The 22607-nt window shown below is 41.2% G+C and overlaps 2 protein-coding genes and 1 long non-coding RNA gene across 12 annotated transcripts; 1 reads left to right on the top strand and 2 right to left on the bottom strand.

Annotated features, from left to right (window-relative positions):
* Positions 1-24: 24 nt before the first annotated feature.
* On the bottom strand, positions 25-8727 carry Tep2 (Thioester-containing protein 2). Of its 9 annotated transcripts, none has more exons than XM_015168997.3 (8): positions 8367-8727; positions 5959-7263; positions 5639-5900; positions 5311-5578; positions 4998-5190; positions 2246-2424; positions 1287-2185; positions 25-1228 (listed from the first exon to the last, which is right to left on the bottom strand). In XM_015168997.3, the coding sequence occupies exons 1-8, from the start codon at positions 8429-8431 to the stop codon at positions 134-136; spliced, it is 4266 nt and encodes a 1421-aa protein (XP_015024483.1). In that variant the 5' UTR covers positions 8432-8727; the 3' UTR covers positions 25-133. The 9 variants fall into 9 exon arrangements, with proteins under 9 accessions (XP_015024483.1, XP_015024479.1, XP_015024478.1 ...); XM_015168993.3 differs by lacking the exon at positions 4998-5190 and adding an exon at positions 4662-4791; XM_015168992.3 differs by lacking the exon at positions 4998-5190 and adding an exon at positions 4662-4788.
* An 832-nt stretch (positions 8728-9559) lies between these two features.
* Positions 9560-21919, bottom strand: Atet (ABC transporter expressed in trachea). Of its 2 annotated transcripts, XM_002059099.4 has the most exons (7): positions 21357-21919; positions 19564-20162; positions 12979-13299; positions 11600-12918; positions 11437-11537; positions 11083-11371; positions 9560-11022 (listed from the first exon to the last, which is right to left on the bottom strand). In XM_002059099.4, exons 2-7 carry the CDS (start codon positions 19848-19850, stop codon positions 10811-10813), a joined length of 2529 nt encoding a protein of 842 aa, XP_002059135.1. In that variant the 5' UTR covers positions 19851-20162; positions 21357-21919; the 3' UTR covers positions 9560-10810. The 2 variants fall into 2 exon arrangements, with proteins under 2 accessions (XP_002059135.1, XP_015024476.1); XM_015168990.3 differs by lacking the exons at positions 19564-20162; positions 21357-21919 and adding an exon at positions 13370-14646.
* LOC138911258 (uncharacterized) lies at positions 15275-15844 on the top strand. The gene is made up of 3 exons (XR_011416723.1): positions 15275-15442; positions 15516-15569; positions 15637-15844. It is a non-coding gene; the product is annotated as an uncharacterized lncRNA (long non-coding RNA).
* Positions 21920-22607: the final 688 nt, after the last annotated feature.

Raw genomic sequence — 22607 nt, 5'->3', positions numbered from 1 at the left:
CATAAATAAATGCTAAATAAACAATTAATAATGCACATTATTTTATTGAACATTTATTGAGCTCCACTTAAAGGGTATGATATTCATGTCTTTGCTTTGAATTCTAGCAATTTAGACAATGAACAACTGTATATTAATTTTCCTTTTTGCATCCTTCACCACAATCGGTACCTTCACAAATGTCACACAGTGAGGACTTCACATGATAGTACTCGGTGGCACGGCGATCCGTCTCGTAGTAGTCGTATAGGGAAATGGCGGCAGGCTTTTGTTTGGCTACCGAATGCGCCCGAACGCCTTCCACAGGGAAACACTTCACATCACCCGGTGTCAAACTGTCGAAGTAGACAATCACCATGGAATCCGCGTTCTTTGTTTCGATGCGCTTTACTCGATCAACGGCTTGAATTTTTTCAAAGCTATCCGTGTCGCCAACATAGCCCGAAGGCAAAGCTATTTCCATAACGACCATGTTAGAGTCCTTCTGCTGGTCGTTCATTTCGAGAGGCAAGTATTCGGCGCACACCTCCAGAGTCAGTTGCTGCAGGGGTGTATCCTTCACAGTAGGCGTCACCTTGAAGCTAGGCTTCTTATCCTTCTCAGCCAGATTATATCTGTAGGACAATTGAACCATTGACGACCCCTGACCCTTTGCAGTGAAGTTAACATTACGTGTCATCTTGGACAAAACATGGCTTTGGAGTACCAGTGAATTTTCTGGATTCACTTTAATATTGCCTTTGCTGTCATTATCCGAAACGAAGTCAATATCAATCGTACCCGTACCAGATCCGGTCTTGGAGGCAAAGTTTGTCAGGGCTTGCAGCCCGATGACTGTGTCCTGCGTGGAGGTGAAGCCGCCATTGCTGTTCCGCTGGGCAATCAGCCACTTAATTATTGGCAGCGAGGCATCTGCCGGCTCTTCATCCAACAAAGCCATCAACACATAAGAGGTTATTTCGATATCATTGCTGTTCGGACGCCAATAGGTTAAGCCACCAGCGGCAGTAAGGGGCTTTTCGGATGCCTTGGACCACCACTTGCGACCATCCTCCTGTTTTGCGACGCTCTGAAGCTTGGCCAAAATTTTCTTTGCCTGCGGATGCTTGGCTAACTGCAGGGCAACAGCCGAAATCGATAGGGAATATTGATCGTCTGTCTTGTCCACCTCTTGAGCAACGTACTGCAGAGCCTTGTCAATGGTCTCTTGATACTTTGATATGACTTCCTGCAAATCGTGGAGTTTAGTAATGTTAAGACTTTCAGACGAACAAGGCTTTACTTACTTCGTTCTCGAAGAACGCGATCAGCACGAAGGAGGTGAGTCCCAAGGCATTCTGATTGGCATTGTCAAACAACTTGCCCACCTCGGGGAACTCGCCGTTATCCTTCTGCTTAGATGCAAGGAAGTCCAGGCCCTGCACAATAACCTTGGGATCGACATCCGTGTATTTAGCGGCCTGGTGGAAGGAGCGCACAACATAGGCCGTTAACCAGGTGCTACCCGAAGGATCCGATTTGCCAAAGGCGCTGTAGGAGCCATCATCGTGCTTATAGGTAAGTTCACGCTGGTAACCGATTTCGAGGAACTTCTTTGCCTTGGCGACAACGTTGGGCATTTTTCGACCCGTCACTTCCAGATATTTGACCACCAAAATATTTGGCACAAAGTTGACCATGTTCTGCTCTCCACAGCCATAGGGCATACGTACCAAGTTATCCAAGCCCTTAATAGTGGGACCAAGCAGATCCCCAACCACCGAGAACTCTATGAATTCAGAGTCTTCAACGGCTTCGTTGGGTATAATCACCTTCAGTTCTTGACTCATTTCGGATTGGTTCTTGAGATTGACGAAAACAGCCTTATTCTCAAATTGCGTAACGCCCTCCGGTTCAACCTTCAATTTCTGATGAATCGCATCGCCCGCCAGTGGAGTTGTAGCTGTGATCTTCAAGGTGATCGATCCCACTTTCTTGGGGCGTATCATAAAGGAGACGCTCTGACCGTTGTTCGAGGGTATGGTAATGCGCTTCACGCGTTTTATTGCATCTATTGACTTCTCCTCAACCTCATTGGTAGCCTCTGTGAATTCGAACTCCTTGTCTGAATTGTCCATTGTGACCTCAGCGTCGAGCGCTTTATCCATGTAGTTGAAAACAATTACGGGAACGGCAATGACCTCTCCTGTAAAAATGATGAGAGTATTATATATCATGCTTGCGACTATTTCTGTTCGGTGCTTACCGCGCTTTACCGAATACGGAAGATTGGTGGAGACGAAGAAGGGCTGGAACACTCGAATTTTGCTTGGACTCGGGGTTAGAGCAAATCCTGTGACTGGGTTCAATGAGAAACCAGTTACTACCCACGAAGTGATGGTATCCGGCATCTTTTTGGTCAATGTGAAGCCCTCTGCGTCCGTGCTGTTTCAAGGAAATTAAATAACACAGAAAGTTCCATTCAGATATCTACTTCCGCATTTAGCACAGACATAAAGCACATAAAGGGTTAATGTGTAATCGTATTTCCTCTGTTAGCAATGAATGTTATAAATGATAAATTAACTAAACACATATGATACAAAGCATTATAATAGTATATGTGATGAATGTTAGATTTTTTTGTACTGTTGTTTAAGCGAAATATTTGTGTACGTTTTTGTTAAAATTCCTTGAAATATCCAAGTTTCCATAAATATTTCGCGTATGGCAGACAATTTTGGGTTCGTTCCCTCTTTGGAAATGTTTTCAGTATCAATTGGCTTTTGTGTGGTCTTTCGTATTTTGTTGGCACTCTGCCTTTCCCCACTGACTTTCATTATTGGTATGAAACCCGAGTCCAGTTTCTTAATATTGTTTACTTTAAAAGCAGATAAAATGTTTAATTAATACGTTAGTAATTAATTCTATTTCTGTGTAGATAATGTTAAATTTGTGTGTGTTATTTAATAGATAATTAGATGAAAGCGCAGCCCATTATACCTTTGGCGAATTATTTCAAATAATTTCTAATCAGTTTAAATGCAAAAGTTACGTTATGTTGTTTAGAAAAATCCAAGTTTCGGGGAATTCTTTGCGAATTTGAGGGGCTGCTGCGGGACCTGGAGGTACCGACCCAGAAAGTGGCGGCCGGGGCGGAGGTCCTGGACGGCCTGGAGCTCCCAGAGCCATAACCGAAACGGGGGATCCCGCGAAGGGAATCGGAAAAGGTCGCAAATAATATTGAATCAATTCTAGGTACAAATTGGTATTTTAAATCAGCAATGATAGCATATTAAAAAAAAAGGACTTTCTATTATTAAAATACAAGATATTCTGTGCTGGTTTTGCCGACCTTCCCATATTTTAAATATAGATATAAATTTATTTTTGTTAATCCGAAAATAGCCCCTTTTAATTCTACTATAAACGTTATTATAGTGCACGTATTGGGTGAAGTGTTCGGTGCGATTTTACGATATCATTAGGAATTCACTTTTCATTCATAATATAAAAAAATGTGTCACAATTACGTTATGTTTGCAGCAAATATCCAAGTTTCGGGAAATTCTTTTCGAATTTGAGGAGCAGATGCGGCAGAAGAAGTACCTAATCCGGTAATTCCTATAAATTCTGTAGGCTCTACAGTGTTGCTGTTAAGACTTGGGGGAATCTCAACCCCATGTGAAGTGAAAACCCGATTCACTGGATGTCGTAACATTCGCAATCCTAAGCACAAATAGCTCATTTTAAAAACATGCATTTCGGGCTTTTTTGAAATAAATATCCAACAAAAAATACTTAATCATTACAGGGTTTAAAATTTAGAACATATTTTAACCGACTACCATCACATCCATATAGTTTAAATAAAAGTTTCTAGAAAGTATTTATAATTGTATAGAGAAACACAGAACTGAACCTGAACCTGAAGACGAGTGTTTGACGAGAAATGATTTAAAAGGTCAGGACTGAAAGTGCAAAAATTGATTTCACAGATATGAACTGAACAACTTGCATACTTCTCGCTGTTTTCAAAAATCCAGCTTTCGGAAAACTCTTTACGTATTTGTATATTCTGGTCGGAAACGATATCAATAGGAAATTCCACGCTATCTAGTTCAAGTGCCACATGGAATATATCTGCTAAAAAAAATAAAATGATTATGTTGCCTTGAAAAAATGGCTACTCTATTAAATTGGCCAATTAAGATAGTATTTAGGCAATGTTACCTGCAACCCCCAAAAATGTGATTAATGTTAGTTTCAACGCTTATTCCATACAGATTTTAGTCTAGATATAACAGTTAGTTGTTTGCCCAAGAAAACAGTACTATGCAAGGTTTTCACAATTACGTCAGTTTGTTAAAAAATATCCAGGTTTCAGGAAATTCTTTCCGAATTTCAGGGACCACCGTAGGAGCAGCAGCTGCTCCTGCAAATCCTGCCCCAGAAAGTTTGTTGTTTATTGGCATGGGCGACCCAGCTGCCATCGAGTACAGCACAATCCCAGGTCTAAACAAAGGTAGGGCTTCGGCATAGAAAACACGACCTACATGCAATTGGTTGATTTTAGTAAAACTTAAAATAAAGATGATTTAAACTGACCGAGACAATGACAAAAGCGAAAAAGAATCTAAACTGAAGACAATAACAATTAAAAAGAAAAATCAATATCGTACTTTTTGACAATATCAAATATCCAGCTTTCCGGAAACTCTGCACGTACTTGTATCTTCTCATCAAAGGCAATTGTGTCTGCATGATTTACGTTGGCACTTAATAAATATGCCACGTAGGGGTAATCATCTGCTTAAAATATATATAACCATATAGCACTATAGTACATACTAAGGTTAGACCTCGTAGGCTGAGCGATAAAGAACTTAACCTTAGTTGACCGAATCGGGAGCATATTAATTGTGTTTGTAGGTGAAGTCGCAAACTAATTGTTACTTTGTTTAATACTTGATTAATACGTGCGCTTCATGCTTTAGGACTTTAGGCATCAAACCCACCTCAAATTGGCCGAATGCCAAATCCAAAGCTCAGCGAAATTATCGCGTACCAATTCAATTTGATGGGCTGTCGAGGAATCTATTTCATCCCTGGCAACAAAACCACCGACATCATCATCTAATTCTTCAGCTTCTTCTAGGTATATTGGATAGTTATCAAACATGCCGTCAACCGCATCGTATGAACGTGTTGCTAAAATTCGTATACCAAGAAATAAGGTCTAGCCCTAACATAAGTCTCCTCGTCTCATTACAACCTCTATTAATTGAGCTATATATTTGCTTGTTCTGCTTTTATGCCCCATTAACTTACCGAAATTATATGGATAATTGGCATTTGTGAGTGTTACCAAACCGGAAGACTGTCCTGGATACCGACCATAGCCCTGCTGCCAGGGCGTAGATGTTTTGTATTTGTTGAGGCTATTAAAGACATCATCCCGAGACAAATCATTGCCCGACTTCAGCAAAAGAACACTCTGATCCACGCCAAGTAAACCAACATACGAGTCGGCATCAGTTTTGATTTTCAGTTTGACCTCCTCGCTGGGCTTGGCATCCAGAGGAGCAGAAATCTCAATCTGTGCAAAGTAATCTTTATTGTTTTTCCGAGCAGGACGATTTCTGTTCTGTCTACATACCGAGTTCTCGAAATCCTTATCAAAATCTATTGTCCGCTCTTCGAAGCGCAGCTCGTTGTCAAAGATGTAATACACATATATCGAGGACTGTGGCACCATGGCAAAGCTGGGCGTAAACTTTACGGTGTAGCTCTTGCGACCTTCTGGTACCTGGACATGTTCGGATTTTACAATATTTCCACGGGCGACAATCGCGTAGACGAAGTACGGAATATGTTCGTTAGACTTCACATCGAAGGAAACCTCGTTGCCGAGCTTAGGACTAAAACAAAAATTACTATGTTAGATTTGTTTTAATAGAAAATCTCTTGAGAACTTACGTATTTGAATTAACTTGAATCTTAAGCGGTTCAGATGATTCGTTAGTCGGTTGAAACTTGTTTATGGAGCCCAGGTAAGAGCTGGAGTCCGCGTAGGATCCTCTGACACTCAAATAGCGATTCTCGCTTTCGGGCAGGACAACATTAAATGTAGCAATACCGTGCTCGTTTAGAGGAGCTTCGAACTCAATGGTCTCGGGTGAAGATGTAGAAGTCGGATGTTTATCGAAAACGAAAAATCTTTGCGACAAATCAAATGACAGTTTTGCCTTTTTCGTTGCATCTCGTACAGGTGAACCATCCAAATTTTTGACAACAAATTGATAGACAAACGCCTTGCCCGGATGATAATAGGGCACAGGATCGACGACCTCAAGTTTGTGGCGTTGGGCGTGCAGGGTGACAACAGTTGATGCGTTCTGTTTGTTGCCCGTCAGATCCTCGGTAACCTCGGCAAAGATCTTCAAGGGCGGCGTATAACGTGAGCTGTATTGCGAGCCTTGGATTGGGAACTCGACATGACCCTTTCCATCAATGTCGATGGTCTTCATCTGATTCACGTCGCCGTCACCGGGTCTAAAGTAGCTGTAGTTCGGTTCAATGGAGACGGTTGCCTTGCCCTTCACCGGCTTGCCGTATGTGTACTTGGCCCGAATTGTGGCCTTAATGACACCATCTTGTACGGCCACATCCTTGGCTGATTCCACAATTACCTCGAATTTTGGCAGCACATATTTGGCCACCTCAAAGGACTTGGATTCCGCAGTCTCACCCGCCACATCGACAGCAATGCTCCACATGCCCAGCACCGGCTGCTCCGACAGCTGCAGCTCTCCGGCGTACACGCCCTTGGTCAACTGAACGTTCGTCAATTGCTTGATGCGATTCTGGGCTCCGTCCGTGATTGCAATCGTAATCGGCTTGTCGATGGTCGCAGGTCGTGTGTTCTCATCCAGAAATAGAACTCGGAACTGCACTAGATCCGACGGCTTATAGGTTGCCTTATCGGATTGTATAAATATTGATGGCTTGTTATCGGCATAGTTCAACTTGGTGGAATTTTGGAAGATAACGCCCTCAATTCCGGCTGCTGTCAAATTGTAATCTCCATTCACCAACTTTGGCACATCGAACTTAACGTTCGTCGTCGACATGGGCTGCAGCTCCACCTGCTTTGTTTCATTATAGGATGGTCCAGTTATGCCCACCTTTATGATGCTCTTCCCCTCGGCCTTGTGCACGGATACGGCCACATTATATTTAAAATTTGAGCGTATGGTGCCAGGTCCAATTACCGTGTACAGACTGAAAAATTTACATTTATTCATTAAAACTATAAATAATTCGTTTATATTTTATACTTTACACATATACAAAGTGATTATAGTAAATAAGTAATTAACTTTTTTTTTGTCGATAATTATCTCTCACTCTATGCCAATCAGAAACGAGAAATAAGAGTTGTCTTCGGCCCGCCGAGTCAACCTTTTCATAATGCTTTTCAGAAGCACAGTGAAAATAGTTAATGCCGATTATGGTTAAGATATCTTGAAAAACAGAAAGTTTTTCATGCAAGAAACTACTATGTCAGCTATATGATTTAGTAGTCTAATGTAAATAAGATCTTAAATAAATGTAGTGAAACCTTTAAATGGCAAGTTTGGTCAAGATATCTTGTCGTTCAGCAGCTATATGATATAGTAGTCCGATGTTGATAGGATTTGGAAATTAAATAAGGAGCATAGTAAAACTAGTAAATGCCGAGTTTTGGTCAAGAAAAGAACCTACTTTTCGACCGATCGCTCCTATGGCAGCTATATGATATAGTGGTCCGATACAGCCGGTTCTGACAGAAAGAAGCACTTCTGCAAAGTTGCATAAAGGTAGCTTTAAAACTGAGAGACTTGTTCGCATAGAAACAAACAGACAGACAAGGCTATGTCGAGTCGGCTGTTAATACTGATCAAGAATGTATATACTTTATGAAGTCGGAGATGTTTTCCTCTATGCGTAACGTATTTCACGACAAAATTATAATACCCTCTGCAAGGGTAGAGATGCAGAGAATCTAAACCTCGCTCGCTTTCAATCAAGCATATTGAAGACATTTTTTTTTTGTGTTGCTTCATTTTTTTTCTGCTTAAACATGTCAGAAGATAACGTAATGAGAAAGGTCTCGCTATGGAAAGTGTGCACACGCTTTATCTTTGACGCCTATGAAACCGGTTTTAAATATACAATCATTAACATAGATAATCTCTCAGGAATATTTCTTCGAAAGCACTTTGCAGTGTATAAACATATAAATAGATAAAAGTTCAGCACCTCTTAAATAATCAATAATATAAATAATAATAAATAGCCCAACGTAGCTTAGGTTTAGCCTGGGTTTTGTACATATTACTTACCCAGTGGCATGTACGAGTAGTCCCAATTGAAATACACAAAAATAAAAAACCAAAATTCGCGACATAATCGCGTATTTTGTTTTTTTGTTTCTCGGCGAATTCAGTTGAAATGGGGTCCGGGAAACTACGGTTAGGGAATCTCTGCTGGTGCTTAAACAATTATAATTTAATGATGTACTATATATTCTTTATAGAATAGTGCTGTTGCACATGATTCACAGTAATTATTGTTTTTCGTTTTTTGTTCCCTATCAGCACACAATACACAGAAAAAAGTACAGCAAAACAAAGCCCAGCTTCAATTTGTTTAAGCGATCGCAACAAACGTTTCGAAGTGAATCGGATGCCGCTCGGATCCACACTGAGCTCGCTCTGATGCGCAGCGGCTCTTAAGTATGATTTTGAGTGTTTCACCAACTCGGGCTATTGTTGTGTGTATGTATATGTATATATGTACGTACAAAATGTACAGTGCGTGCTGAAAAATTTACCGCTGTTTGGGATATATCTGTAAAATATCGACATTTCTTTTACCAACGTCGCATATGTCACAGCTGAGACTTTTTTCTGCGTGTTTGTTTGTTTGAGTTGGGCTCATTTGAAGCGGACAGCTTTGCAAAGCAAAAATCTACAAAATCTCAGTGTTTGACGCAAATAAACAGATTAGTACCTACGAAAAATAGAATTAATTAATCACATTATTAAATGGTTTACCGCAGAACAATTTTTCGTGTGAATTGTAGTAACTAAATACGTATTCAAACAGCAGTACAAATAATACATATAATAATAATAGTAATAAATAATAATAATAATAATAATAATTATACTAGAAAATAGACAGATTGTTTGTAAACAGGCAACGTTTGACAAAATATAAAAAGGTTTTAAAGTCAACGCCCACTTAGCACCACTAAGCGGAGACAACCACCATTGTCGAAAAGCTTTTCCCTTGTAAATCAATGGAAACAAGCTATAAATTCAGCAATGTTTGCTGTCTCGTTCTAGCTTATTGGCGATTGCGCGTAACGCAATCTGTTTTTAACAGTATCAGACCGAGTGAAATAACTCTTTCTTAAAGGACGTACAAATGTTCCGCGAATTTAAAAGCTATGGCAGAATTAAATACTTATGTTCCTTGTTACATCTGAGTACACACAAATACAGATAAGCAATTAACTAATTATAATATGTATAATGATAGTTTTGGTTTCTTTATTAAAAATATTCTACTGGGTTGTTGTGTCTGTTTGTATATGCGTGTGTATTTGTATTATACAATTAAACAACTAAGAATGTACATACATAATTTGTTATTTAATTGTTTTGCCCAATAGACAATTACAATGTTTATAAATTTTGCTCCTCAGAGGATGCTTAATATGTGGCCACAGCTTGCAGTTAATATTAATTTAGATTTGCTTTTTATTTCTACATGTATCACAAATTATGTATAAATGATTGGGGCAAAATAATCCAAGAACTTTTTCCCAATTTATCGGATAGGTCTTTGGCTTTCCATAACTTTAGGTTGGGGCTCGAATAGGATGTAAAATTAATATTGCATTTCTTTTGGCGATATTTTACATTAAAACTAAACATTTACTTAATTTCAAAGATGATGTGATAACACATACGTTTTTAAATTACAAATATTTTATTGAAGATTAATCGTAAAATTTGTGATAATAATAATAATTGCTTCATATCACCAGTTTGCCTGGACACAATCGAATTCCGTTCCCGTTTCTACGATTTTTCGTCATATTTGTAGATTCAAAATGTTTAATTGCAGTGTTCTGTATCACAAAGTTCATACTATATTATTTGATTTGGGCTCTAAGCGCGTTCCATTTTATACGGTTGAACTCTTACTAAAGACAAATTGGTGAGCGGGGCTTAAGTTAAAAGCTAAAATGTTGTCAAGAGGTGGATTTGATTTACGAAAGCCTTTAACATGGGGACGGAACGATCAATATAACGTTGGGTTTTTCTTTTGGGCTAACAAAATTGAGTAAAGCAGAAGTTTTGCGGAAAGTACACAACAATATAGCTACTTGACGACTTTTCTACAATTTGTTTATAATTTTTTCAACCTATTTAAGTTCAGACTCTTATGCTTGGTCACAAGATTTATACGTTAGGGATCATATTGGTTGGCGTCGAACGTGCCTATTCATGCTTGCCTATTTATAAATGTACAACTTTATGGGAATTGCGATTTGAGTGAGTGTACTCTACATATTTCGTACATGGAACAGCTACAATCCGTGTCTGATAATATCCCCTTGTTATACAGAGTATTTATTCTATAGCAAATAAACGTGAAACGAAAATTCGAAGCACCATTAAACTACGCCTATCTACAGTACTTGAAATCTAATATAATTCCAATTGCGCGTCCTCTATTTACATTGGTTAGATGGAAAGGAAAGTCCTTCTCCTTAGCGTATCATATGCAGCTTCCAGCGGAGCACAAAGTAGGCAATAATACGCAGTGCGAAAAAGATTCCTATCAGAGCTACCGCATCGACCCAGAAGCGTGCATCCTCCATTGACATCCACTCGAGGAACTTCTTGGGAACGCGATGGTGACAGTATATCTCGTTGCAATGCAATTTGGCGCGATCCATGCCGTAAATGGAAACCATGGCGCCTAAAAAGCGAATTACATATTAGTCGACTTTATAATTAAAATGTTAAGTGTGGAACTTACCCTCAAAGCCGTAGCGCACGTAGCTAACATACGTGACCCACTGTAAATAGGCCGGTATAGTGTCAAAGTTGACGAAGAAGCCCGAGAACAGAATGGTTGGTATCGTCGTGACGGGTCCAAGAAAAACACCCGACTCGACATTCATTCCGGCACCAATGAGGAGTCCCAGAGACTGAGCCACGAGAGAGTTAAGCACGCAGATGAACACAAACATCGAGATGCGTTCCAGTTCCATCGGCTGAGAGGTTAGATAGTAAACAACCAGCACAAAAACGCTAGAGAAGACAATCTGAGGAGATTGGGCGTTAGATGTGCGTTAATATTTGCAAGTAAGATACCGAACCAAGTTCTTACCTGAAAGGGAATGTCGGCGATGGTCTTGGCAAAGTAGAACGCCTTGAGTGAGTACCAATAGTTGAGATGTTCCCGTACGAACACTGACATCTCTGTGGGAACTGTGTGGGATTATAATATTGTTGTATACTTGTTAAATTCAATTTTAAAATTCAGCCCTTACATGTTAAAATGGTGGGCATCATGGCCGTGAACGTGGTGAACAGAGAGACAAAGAAGATGCAGCCCGCATTGCTCATAATCTTGCTGGCCTCGTTCCCCACATCGTAGTAGATCATCCCGATGATCGCACCCACAATAATATGCGAAGCCAGCCGCATATGGGTCAGCATACGATCCCTCATAATTGTCCGAAACGAACGTTTTAGCAGTATCCAAAACTGCGTCCAGCCGCTGGTGGGGAAGCCTGTCTTGTTGGGCAGCGTGACGACACTTTCGTGCGAGTCCAGCAACGAGGTCATGCAGCCGACTACGGCATTTGTGCCGCCTGATACGGCATTTTGGCTTTGGCCACCTTTCGACGAACTGAAGCTGCAGCTGTCCTCGTTCGTTATGGGCATGTTAACAGCGCTGCATTCGGAGTTCTGTGATTGCTGTGCCTCCAGCTTTGGTGGTTTCAGCTCAGCTGGCTCGTCCGCGTCCGCATAGCTTATAGGTTCCAGTGTAATTGGCGACTTTTCATCCTCCAGCCGGATCGTCGCAACAGCCGTCGATGCTTCCGTGCTATTGGCGTTGCAATTGTCAAAGCCGCTGCCACTGCCCTTGATAATGTCGTTGGCTATGCCCTTGGCGTTGGCTAGATTGAGCCCATAGTCCTTGTGCATGTACTTCTTGCACGTGCCGCTTTTGACGGCCTCGACCAGCTTGGGTACTGCCTCGCCGTACTCTCCGGAAGCGACCTCGAGCACATAGTCAGCGGGATTGTGGTACGAGGGGCATTCATAGCCGAGGGATGAAAGGTACGGCACCAGGCCATGTACGCGACCCTCGTACACGCACTGACCCTGGGCCAGCAGGTAGAGATGATCGAATTTCTCGAAGAGACGCGCTGACGGCTGGTGTATAGTGCAGACTATGGTGCGACCTCCACGCGCCAGCGATTTCAGCAGGGAAATCAACTGAAAGCAGGTGGAGCTGTCCAGGCCGGAGGTTGGCTCGTCGAAGAACATGACCGGCGGATTGTTTACCAGCTCTAGGGCTATGGACAAGCGTTTCCGCTGTCCGCCCGAAAGATTACAGGTAAACGTGTCGGCCGATTCTTTCAGTCCAATGGTATCCAATATTTCCTCGACAACGACGCACTTGGCATACTTGATCATGTTCTTGCCAAGCTTAAGATTGGCGGCTACCATCATGGCCTCACGCACGGTCAGGTTGGCAATCAGGACATCGTCTTGCATTATGTAACAGGAAAGCTTACGGAACCGCCGAAGATTTCGCTCCTTGCTGTTGATCAGCACTGATCCGCTTAGCTGAGAGGTTCTGCAAAGAAAAAAATTGATTAACCCCCAATTTAATTTTAAGCTGAATCAAGAAACTTACTTGTAGCCAGCCAAGATGTTCATCAGTGTGCTTTTGCCTGCTCCGGAGGGTCCCATTATGGCCGTTATTTGTCCATTGCGAAACTTGCCCGAAACGCTCTTCAGGATGGTCTTAAAACCACGTATATGTCCCTCTGCCACCGAGTAGGAGATATCACAGAACTCGATGTCCACGGGCGGACGCTGCGGCAGATGCGACAGCGAGATGGTGCCTTTCTTCTGCCCGTTCGGGCTGTTGCTGTGGTTTTGTATTTTGGGTGCCAGCCCGTAACTGTTGTGGCTGTTCGCGTTGATCCGGCCATTACACAAGTTGTTCTGGGAGCTGCAAAGAAGTCGTTGAACTAATAAATAACTTGCTAAGCGGCAGGCAATTAATTAGGAGAGTAGCCTACTTGACCACGACTGGCTTCTGCCAGCATGGAGCACCGTCTTCGGGCCGCTGCAGCGCGCTCACACACCCGTTCTTCGTCAGCTTTGTCTGGACAAAGGACAGCGAACGCCTGCACCTGGCCACATCCGTATAGGCCTCCATGTAGGCGGATCGCCTGCATGGCAAATGCTGCACAGTTGCCTCGAAGCTGGTGTTCTGAATGCCATCCACTTGGACGGGATGTAGCTGCGCATTGCTGTCCGGGCTGCTGCTGCAGTTGATTAATGTCAGCTCCAAGCTGTTTGGCATGCTTGCTTATTTTTCTTTTTTTTTTTTACTCTACACTATCAGCTGTCATCTGGCGGGACATCATGAATTACGCTTTTACATTTATCAATAGCCAGTCGACGGGCCAAATAACCAATTGCTAATAGTCAATAGTCAATCGTCAGTCAACCGTAATCACGATTTGTGCCTGCGCTCCAAGAGCTCGTTCGTAGAGCTTGTAAAGAGCAAAGTTCAATTTGCGTTTCATTCATAAAATGCCGTGTGTGATGCCCTCGTTGATTGGTCTGCTATTGATAAAATATGCCGACTGGCTGCACGAAATTCTTTTGCCAAAGCTGCCAATATCAATTAAAACACACCGTTTTTGGTGCAAACTACTTATTGCAACCAGTTCAGCGCAGCTAATTGATGATGGATGATGGTTGATAAACTAATATACAATTTATATAAACTGTGGCCAACGAATTCTAGCTGATGCTAGAAGAAATAAACAATTAACCCTGCAGCCAGTTGCATTTGTGGTTGGTGTGCGTTGTGGTTCAAAGTTCATATTTAAAGTATACATTTGTCGAATGTGCTGTGTATTTTTGTGGCCGTCGTTGTTTATTTATGTTGATTCACGCAGAGCACGTACACTCAAACAAAGCACATGAGACTGCTGAGGAACATGCACTCAAAAAAAAGGGAGCTACTTTTAGTCGATTTCCTCTTACAAAATGAATAGAGGGAGCCTGAATTTTTACAATTTAATTCCGACAAACATATTTGACTACGATTTTGGCATATGTCTTTTGCCATATCAAATACGCCAACCGACAAACAATTGTCAATCGGTTGCCCGCGAAAGGGCCAATCAGCTGCTGTCCCAAATGGTCAACAGCTGCTATTGAGGTGCACATATTTTATCCAAAGCAACGACAACAATTACAACAACAAGCAAACACCGCGACAACGTCATCAACTTGCGTTTGTGTTAGTAGAACTCGATTTGTTTATAGTTTGCGGCTACGTTGCTTTTAGATACGATAAATACGAGTTTCTGCCGCTGCCCGCCCCACTTGCCCGCTTCCGCTTCCCCACTTCCGACAGCGAACACATTGCCTTCTCGCAATCGCCAATCGTTTCGCGCGAATTTCTCGGTGCGCGCGCACCCACCGACTGGCCTGGGCTGGGTACATTTTAGGTGCGCGTGTACTCGCTTGCACCGAGAGAGACGACTTCGCAGCGCATGTCGATGCTAACGAACCCGACCAACAACAGTTTCTGGCTTACATTTATACAAAATACCCCCATCAACCAGATAAATACCAAGAAAATGGATATATTGTCTTTATACCCTTGCAAGGCTTATAGTGTTGTCTCGAAATGTGTAGCGCATAGAAGAAGTCATCTTCATGGACCCCATTAAGTTTATATATTCTTATCAAAATCCTATCAACATCCAGACACTCTATCATATAGCTGCCATAAAAACGATCGGTCGAAATTTAAGTTGTTGTATAAAAAACTTTTTTGTTTTCCAAGATGTCTTAACCAAACTTGGCATTTATAAGTTCCATTATGTTTTCTACATTTATGCAAAATATTATTTACATCGGACCACCATAACATATAGCTGCAATAGGAACGATCAGTCGCAAATTAGGTTGTTGTATGGAAAACTTGTTTGTTTATCAAGATATCTAAGCCAAACTCAGCATTAATTAGTTTTTCTATATTTGCTACATTTATACAAAATATATACATATACCATATAGCTGCCATGGGAACGATCAGTCGCTAACTTAGGTTGTTGTATGGAAAACGGGTTTGTTTATCAACATATCTTAAACAAACTCAGCATTAATTATATTCATTACCCTCCTCATACATCAAAATAGGACCACTATATTATATAGCTGCCACAGGAACGATCAGTCGGAAATAAGTTTCTTGTATGAAGAACCTTTTCAAGATATCTTAAACTTACTCGGCATTAACTATTTTCTCCGTACTTTTTAGATACGAGCAAAGCATTAGGAAAAGGTTCGGTCTGATAGGGTATTAAATCTTCGTCGTGTCGAAGTTAGCCCTTGTTTCTCGTTGTTATACGCTTCGCTTGTGATTTCAGCACGCTTATTAAGAATCGAAGAATTCCTCAAAGCTTTAACAAAAGAAACTGCTTATCAATACCAATGTCTTGTAATTACGGGTAATTTTAACTGCAATAATATTGATTGATTAGAGGGCCATAACTCAGCAGCTACTGTTCCTCATAGAAACTAGTTACAATTGAGCTTTGCCCAAGCTATAAATGCGCCTGGTTAGATGTGTTACATTGTTGTTTTGCACTGATAAAAGTTAACCGGAAATATCAGATGGCACGAAGTATTAGATCATCAACGGTTTGAGGCAATTAGGCTTTTAATAGCAGCAATAACTGAGTAACTAAGCTGTTTCCTTATTTAAATGTAGGCTCATATATTCATATATCAAGGCATAACTGGGGACTGTGTGTGTGCTCAGGTTGGAACTTGGAACTGGGGCGACAAATTAAAACTCACAGCTCAAATGGGCGAATACCCGAAATGCCCCCAATGACAACATAAGTAACCGATAACTGCGACGAGTTCAGTGGATGATAACACTTCTCCGATAGACCTATATCAATAAAGCTAGCCGAGGTGAATATCCTGCAAGCTTTTATTTAGCGTTGACAAGACCTAAGAGAACCAAATAAACACTTGACGGTCAGTATTCAAGGAGCAGATGGTTCAGAAATAGTCCGGATTCGCGCTGTGCTGTTCTCGCTGACCTCGATGTGTGGGAAAGGTCACAATATGTCTGGAGTGTACGCCAATGCCAACTGGGTAAGGAACGTCTCGGCGGGTTTACAGGCTGACAACTGCGGAGCCCAGCTGTCTGTTAGTTTTTTTTTTTTTTTTTTTTTTGTATTACTTTGTGTCCCACGTCATATATTCCGTTTGAACTAAGTTGCATAATCCTCGCACACTTCGCGCAATTTTCACCTCCCGTATGTTACCCGATTTAGAGCCGACGCGCCACGACATCGTTTAGCTGGCACATTTTATTGTGGGAACATTTTGAAATATATGCACACAAATAATTAAAGCCCAAATTACAACACTCAATAAATAAACACCAAAAAGCCGCCGTAAGATGACTGCAGCGACCCGAAACAAACTGAACTCAACTCAACTCGGTTGAGCTGACTACGGCAAAAGTTTAGACGGCTTGTTCGATTTTTCCAAGCACACGGCGCCGTCGTCGGCTGCGACTTGGCTATTGTATCGAAAATGTTTGGCCAACTGTTCATATGCCCTTTCCTCTGCAAGTGAGTATGCCAATTGTTCAAAAATGCTTGTCGTGACTGTTGAATCAAAACAATTGCTGTTGTGCATTAATATTAGTAGAGTATTCTAGCGTCGTTATGGCCAGTGTGATCCTGTGCCTTTTCTTACGCTTCGCTTTGCTATTCGGCCTGACGAGTTGGCTATAGTATCGAAAATGCTTGGCTAACTGTTTATATACTCTTTCCTCTGCAAGAGAGTATGCTAATTGTTCAACAATGTTTGTCGTGACAGTTGAAGACAACATTTAAGCTTTAAGTTAGAGCATTCCTGCGTCGCTATGGCGAGTGTTGATCTATGTATTTTTATCTGTTTCGCTTTGCTCTTGTTCCTCACAATGGCTGGCCCTCTCTTGGCTGTTGTCGGCGCTTTATTCACCGTTACGTATACGCTGCCCACACGCCATGAATGTGTCTGTAGCATTGCCAACAATATGAACTAGCATATACAAGTACTTTAAGGGTGAAAAGGATGTGGCAGGAATTTTAAACGTTTTTTATGACTTTCAACTTGTGTCTGCCCGGCTTCTGCTTGAAAATACGTAAGAGTGCAGCTCTGCAGCTAGCTGCAGGACCTGCCAGAAAGGGACTTTTTAATTACATTCATTGTGGGCGTTCTTTGCACGTGGGCGTGTGAATGTTCTATTTTAAAATTTAATCATGGCGCGTCTAGGTAGCCCGCATAATTTAAGGTCAAAACAGCTGGCTACTGAACAAAAGTAAGTAAACATTTTTTTCTTCCTTTACCTATTGCTATTAGCTGCGGCGACACTTGGGAAAAAAATCCCCATATGTATCAGGCGTGAAAAATCAAAATCATTTGACAATTGTCACACCATTCGTCCTTGGTATAAATATAGGTTAAGGATTTGTTGGGTGACCTTATGTGCCAAAATTCATTTTTAAAGATCTGTATGAGAAATCATTTGAAACGTGCTTTTCAATTTTTTTTCTCAGAATCCAAGCTTCCTATGTGGAAATGCATTTTGAAGACTTTTAACACGAAGAACTAATCTAATAACTAACTAGTAAGTGCTTCAGCAATTCTGAAAAGTCCACCCGCAACTGTGGTGAATTGATTGATTGATAAATTCGGATAATTGATTATAAGGGCGAATTTAAAGACTGCTTCAACATATTTTCAAGGCACACCATAAGAACATAAAAATATTTTATATATTACTTCCATCAACAACTGCGGAAATGTGGCGGAAAAATTTGCAACTTTTTGTTTACCTTTGGATCATTTTCAAAAATCTTGTTGAAAACCTTGTATTTGATATGTTTCATTGCAAAGAACACTGCTCTAGGGCATACAAACGTGGTATCAAGCCTTTAAACTGAAGCCGAACTGGTTATTAAGAACCAAGCCTTACACCAGTTATTAAAGAGCTTAATCAATAGAAAATCAATCAATATTTATATATATTGTATTTGTGTGAAATGCAAAGTATGTAACAGGCAGAAAGAAGCATCTCCGACTCCATTAGGTATATATATTCTCGATCAGCATCAATAGCCGACTCGATCTAGCCATGTCCGTCTGTCTGTCCGTCTGTCCGTATGTATGAACGCAAGGATATCAGAACCTTTAAGAGCTAAAGACTTGAAATTTAGCTGTAGGATCGATAACTTGACCTGTTTCCAAGTAAGTAGAAATTCTACTTACTTATTTCTAAAATTGTTTAGTCAAAGAAAAACACTTTTAAGAAGCTCTACTAAAAGACATTATTATCTTGTTACCCAACCTTTGGACTTATATATAAAATTTATAGATGCTAATTTGTGGAAAAGATCAAATTAAGCTAGCTTCTATCTGAAAGTATCCACGACTAGCAATTGCTTTGGGGTTGCAGATTTTTTAACATTTTTTTATATATTACCTTCGAGAAAGTACTCTTATTTTACGTTTAAAGTGAATGTTATTCAGCTGCGCATAAGTTAAATGAGCTGTCAGTAGACGGTACTTCAACATTTTGCGGGTCGGCACGCGATTTTTGCAGCTCCTTGGAAATGAGCTCAAGCCAAGAACGAATGAAAAAATTCGCATATATATATATATACATATATATATATATATATATATATATATATATATATATATATATATATAAAGTTTGTACATATTTTGTACTATATTACATGTTGTCTGTTGATTTTTCACAGCTGCTTACAAGTTACGTTGAAGGTGCGTCGCATCAAGGAAGGTACAATACATTAGTTCCGTCGAATGTTCTATTATTAATGCGTCTGCTACTAGCAACACCTGGATATAAACTTGGCTCGACAGCCATTTGATTCATTGAGCAGCCGGACAAAGCCAACTTTGAAGTCACCTAACGTGATTTGGCCGAGTATCCGTATAGCCTATGCAGAAGACTATGACTTAATGAGCAGCCCGCGCCCTCGAAAAGCCCAAACACGCCCTGATTATGCCAGCCTATTTGGGTCATTCAAATCGAGGCTCCTTTTCACGAAAATATCCCATTTCCCACCACAATTATAATCTATGCTAATCTCATTAGTTGTCAGCCCACCTCAGAATTTAAGTGATGAAATATCTGCCCCAAGCTACTCACCCATAGACGGCATTGCACTGCTTCAAGTCGTTGGTCTTCTGCAAGGGCAGCGCCTGCAGCTGATTCAATGGGGGAGCCGAAGGCTCAGCGCCTGATCCTTGCAGGCAGGTTGGGAGCACAGCAGTTAGGCCTCCTCCTTCCGCTGTGGTTGTTGTTGTGCTGCTGTTATTGCTGGTTTTGTAGTGCACGGCACTGATAGGTGACATTGTCTGGGCGGGCAGTATGACGGCGCAGCTGCCATTTTCTTTGTCCACGAGTGGAGCACTTGAGGCATGTAACTCATCCATTTCCTAGACGGTTATGAGTATCTGGCTAAATTGTAAATTTCATATAGTTGCAATTGGCATCAGGTTGTGTCAGTCACCATTGGCCACTTATCATTAATATTAATATTATTTTTTTTTAATTCAATTTATAATGTTTTTTTGTTGCCTGTCCTATTTTACAGGATATATTATGCGTCTACAGGTCGTAGATTTAACTTTGAATTATTCATTGCTGAGTCTCACAATTTATTTGGCATATCTGTTGTTTCATAGTTGGAAGTTCATGAATAATTCAGTTTTATCGATTCCTTCGGATACGAAAACGCCAAGCAGCTGTTTAAGAAATAAACAAAATAGATGACGAGTATGTTAATGAGAACATCTGCTGCTGGTTGCTTTATCATATCAATAGATTTATTCCTAGACTGTTTATATAAATAAATCAGACCATAGAAAAAGAGACTTCAATTTCCTTTAAAAGCATTTCTTGGCGCGTGTCAATGAACAGGAACTTCTGGGTTTAGCTGCACCCGACGGATGCTTTGGCAGGTGGCCGGGCGATAAGATTGCAACTATTCAGCGAAAGGTGTAGATTATAAAGCGAATATGGTATATAAAGTGCCTACACATACGAGTTTATTACAGATTTGTTTGCCTGTGCGATTAGGGATGATTGTGATAAGCGGCGGGGCTATTGCATGCCTTCTTTTACTGCTAATCGCAGATATGTAATAGTCTATAAAGTGGTAGGCGACTGCCCAAGTGTTTTATAGACTTAGTTATGTTATATAGCCTTTGGCTCTGGCTTTCGATCGTCTGATTTATCAGCCAACGGCAACAGATATATTTCTGACTAATCATCATGTCAAGTGGATTTTTCTGCCTATAAAATCGCAATTTCACAGGACAATTTAAACGTGGGCGTAAGGCCCTACCTTAAGCTTTTTCAAAGTGGGTTAGTGTCACGAGCAAAGGGCGGGCGGGGCAAGCTCTGACAAGCTTATTAAATGCAGACGTGTTGATAATAGAGCCAGACAGACGACTTTCAATCAGCGCACGCAGATTCACATTTGGAATAATTTTAATAAACAAATTGCGACCGTAAACAATTAAATGAAAATAAAAATGCTTGCCAATTTGCTGAGAGCGCAACAGCGCGAGAGCCAAACAGAACGCACGCGCGCTCAATAGATACAAAAGCAGGAAAGCATTTAAAGATACATATGCATTCCTTTTTTTCTTCTTTTATTTCTGTTTCTATGGCAGCGGAATTGAAATGTTTGTGGCTGAAGCAAACAAAACGGTTAATCTTTACACAATATTCCGGATTTGGATTTGGGGGTGGGTAGATTAAAATAAACAACCGTTTTTGGTGGTTTACTGCAATTTGTAGTTTCTAGGCCGAGGAGGGGGAGCGGAGGGGTTGAAACCACCACCACGCAGCTAAACAAAACATGCCACTAAACGGCAACTTTATATTATATTTTCATGCATCTTTCTAGTGTACTATAACTTTTAGATTCTTACCTTAATCACAATGAATAAATTCCAAGAATTGCCAGCGCATAAAACTTGTTTTTATTTTCGTTTTTCTTTTTGATGTTTTTCGCCACTCTCTACAGATACAGATCTAGTTGGGTCTGTGTGCTAGAGATGCTCGTCACCGTAGCTTTATTTTAGGCCCGTTTTATCGTCAAATATTTCACATAAATTCGGAAGTTTTTTCATCAACACAGAGCTTTTGTTGCTGCTATTCCTATTGCTGCCTCTCTCTCTCTCTCTCTCGCTCTCTCTGTTTGAATACGTAATTGTTTTATATATTAAATTTTATATATTAAATTGCGATGCGAACGGCGGACAACGAACTGTTGTGTGGAAGGAACCACCGAAGCATAGCACATCAGCTCATCCAGTTGGGCCGAGAACCGGTGACTGTTGTTTTCTTGGCTAATATAAAAGACCACAGCACAACAGTAGCAGCAGCTGGCCGAAAAAGACAATAAACGTGTTTCCTTTGGCGGATCGCGCGACGAGTTTCTCCAAAGAAGGCAGACAACTTGAACGCAGCACGAACGAAAAAGAACTGAAACTGTGAGCGCGGCTAATGCTGCTGCTAAGCTACGCGACGTCTCTCTTTTTCAATCTCTCCCTTCCGCTCGCCCCGCTCTCACACACGTCTGGTGACTGTGTGCCTGTGTGGGGGAGCAAGTACACGTACATAAGACGACACAATTATTTCGGCAATGGCGCGTAGCCCGAGAGGGAGTGAGAGAGAGAGCGTGAGAGAGAGAGAGAGCGGGCAGAAGCTGCTCTTGCCCCATTGTGCCTCAGCTGCTGCTGCTGCGTAGTCATATTTTCTTTGTTAGTTGGGTGTCTTCCTATGTTGCCGCATTATTACGGCCTCTGTTCCTGTGTGTTAGTGCGTGTGTGTGGCATGCTGCAGTCTGCGCATGCGTCATTACGTGTGTATGCGTGTATGGTGTGCTGCTGCTGCTGCGTTGCTTCCGTTGAGTGTTTTTCAGCTGACTGTAAACAGCTGATCGTAAACACAAAGTAAACGCAGTCCCTGCCCAGTCCAGCATAGCCCCTGCCCCAGCCCCTGCTCCCTCCACCGTACAGTCCGATGCATTCGCAGTGCACTTGATTTGAGTGCAACTGCACTCAAACTGGTTTCTTCTTTGTCTGCGCTGATGGTCGTTGTCTCTGCGGCGGTTGTTGTTGTCTGTGGCGGCCACATTTGCAATTGCTTCAAACTTTAAATGGATGACTAACTATTTG

This window comes from Drosophila virilis, chromosome 4, assembly GCF_030788295.1.
Source record: "Drosophila virilis strain 15010-1051.87 chromosome 4, Dvir_AGI_RSII-ME, whole genome shotgun sequence".
Classification (NCBI taxonomy): Eukaryota; Metazoa; Arthropoda; class Insecta; order Diptera; family Drosophilidae; genus Drosophila; species Drosophila virilis.
This window is presented reverse-complemented; position numbering and strand designations above follow the sequence as displayed.

Bases quoted from the DNA above. Each gene is read 5' to 3' on its own strand.
- Atet (XM_002059099.4), bottom strand. From the start codon at position 19,850: ATGGATGAGTTACATGCCTCAAGTGCTCCACTCGTGGACAAAGAAAAT. The intron at 12,919-12,978 runs GTAAGTTTCTTG...TTTTCTTTGCAG, and splicing joins AACATCTTGGCTGGCTACAA to AACCTCTCAGCTAAGCGGAT. The intron at 11,372-11,436 runs GTAAGAACTTGG...CAATCTCCTCAG, and splicing joins TCGCCGACATTCCCTTTCAG to ATTGTCTTCTCTAGCGTTTT.
- Tep2 (XM_015168994.3), bottom strand. From the start codon at position 8,431: ATGTCGCGAATTTTGGTTTTTTATTTTTGTGTATTTCAATTGGGACTA. The intron at 5,901-5,958 runs GTAAGTTCTCAA...TTTTTGTTTTAG, and splicing joins ATTCAAGTTAATTCAAATAC to TCCTAAGCTCGGCAACGAGG. The intron at 2,861-5,310 runs GTAAGTTAATGG...CTGCTTTTAAAG, and splicing joins CAATTATCCATATAATTTCG to TAAACAATATTAAGAAACTG.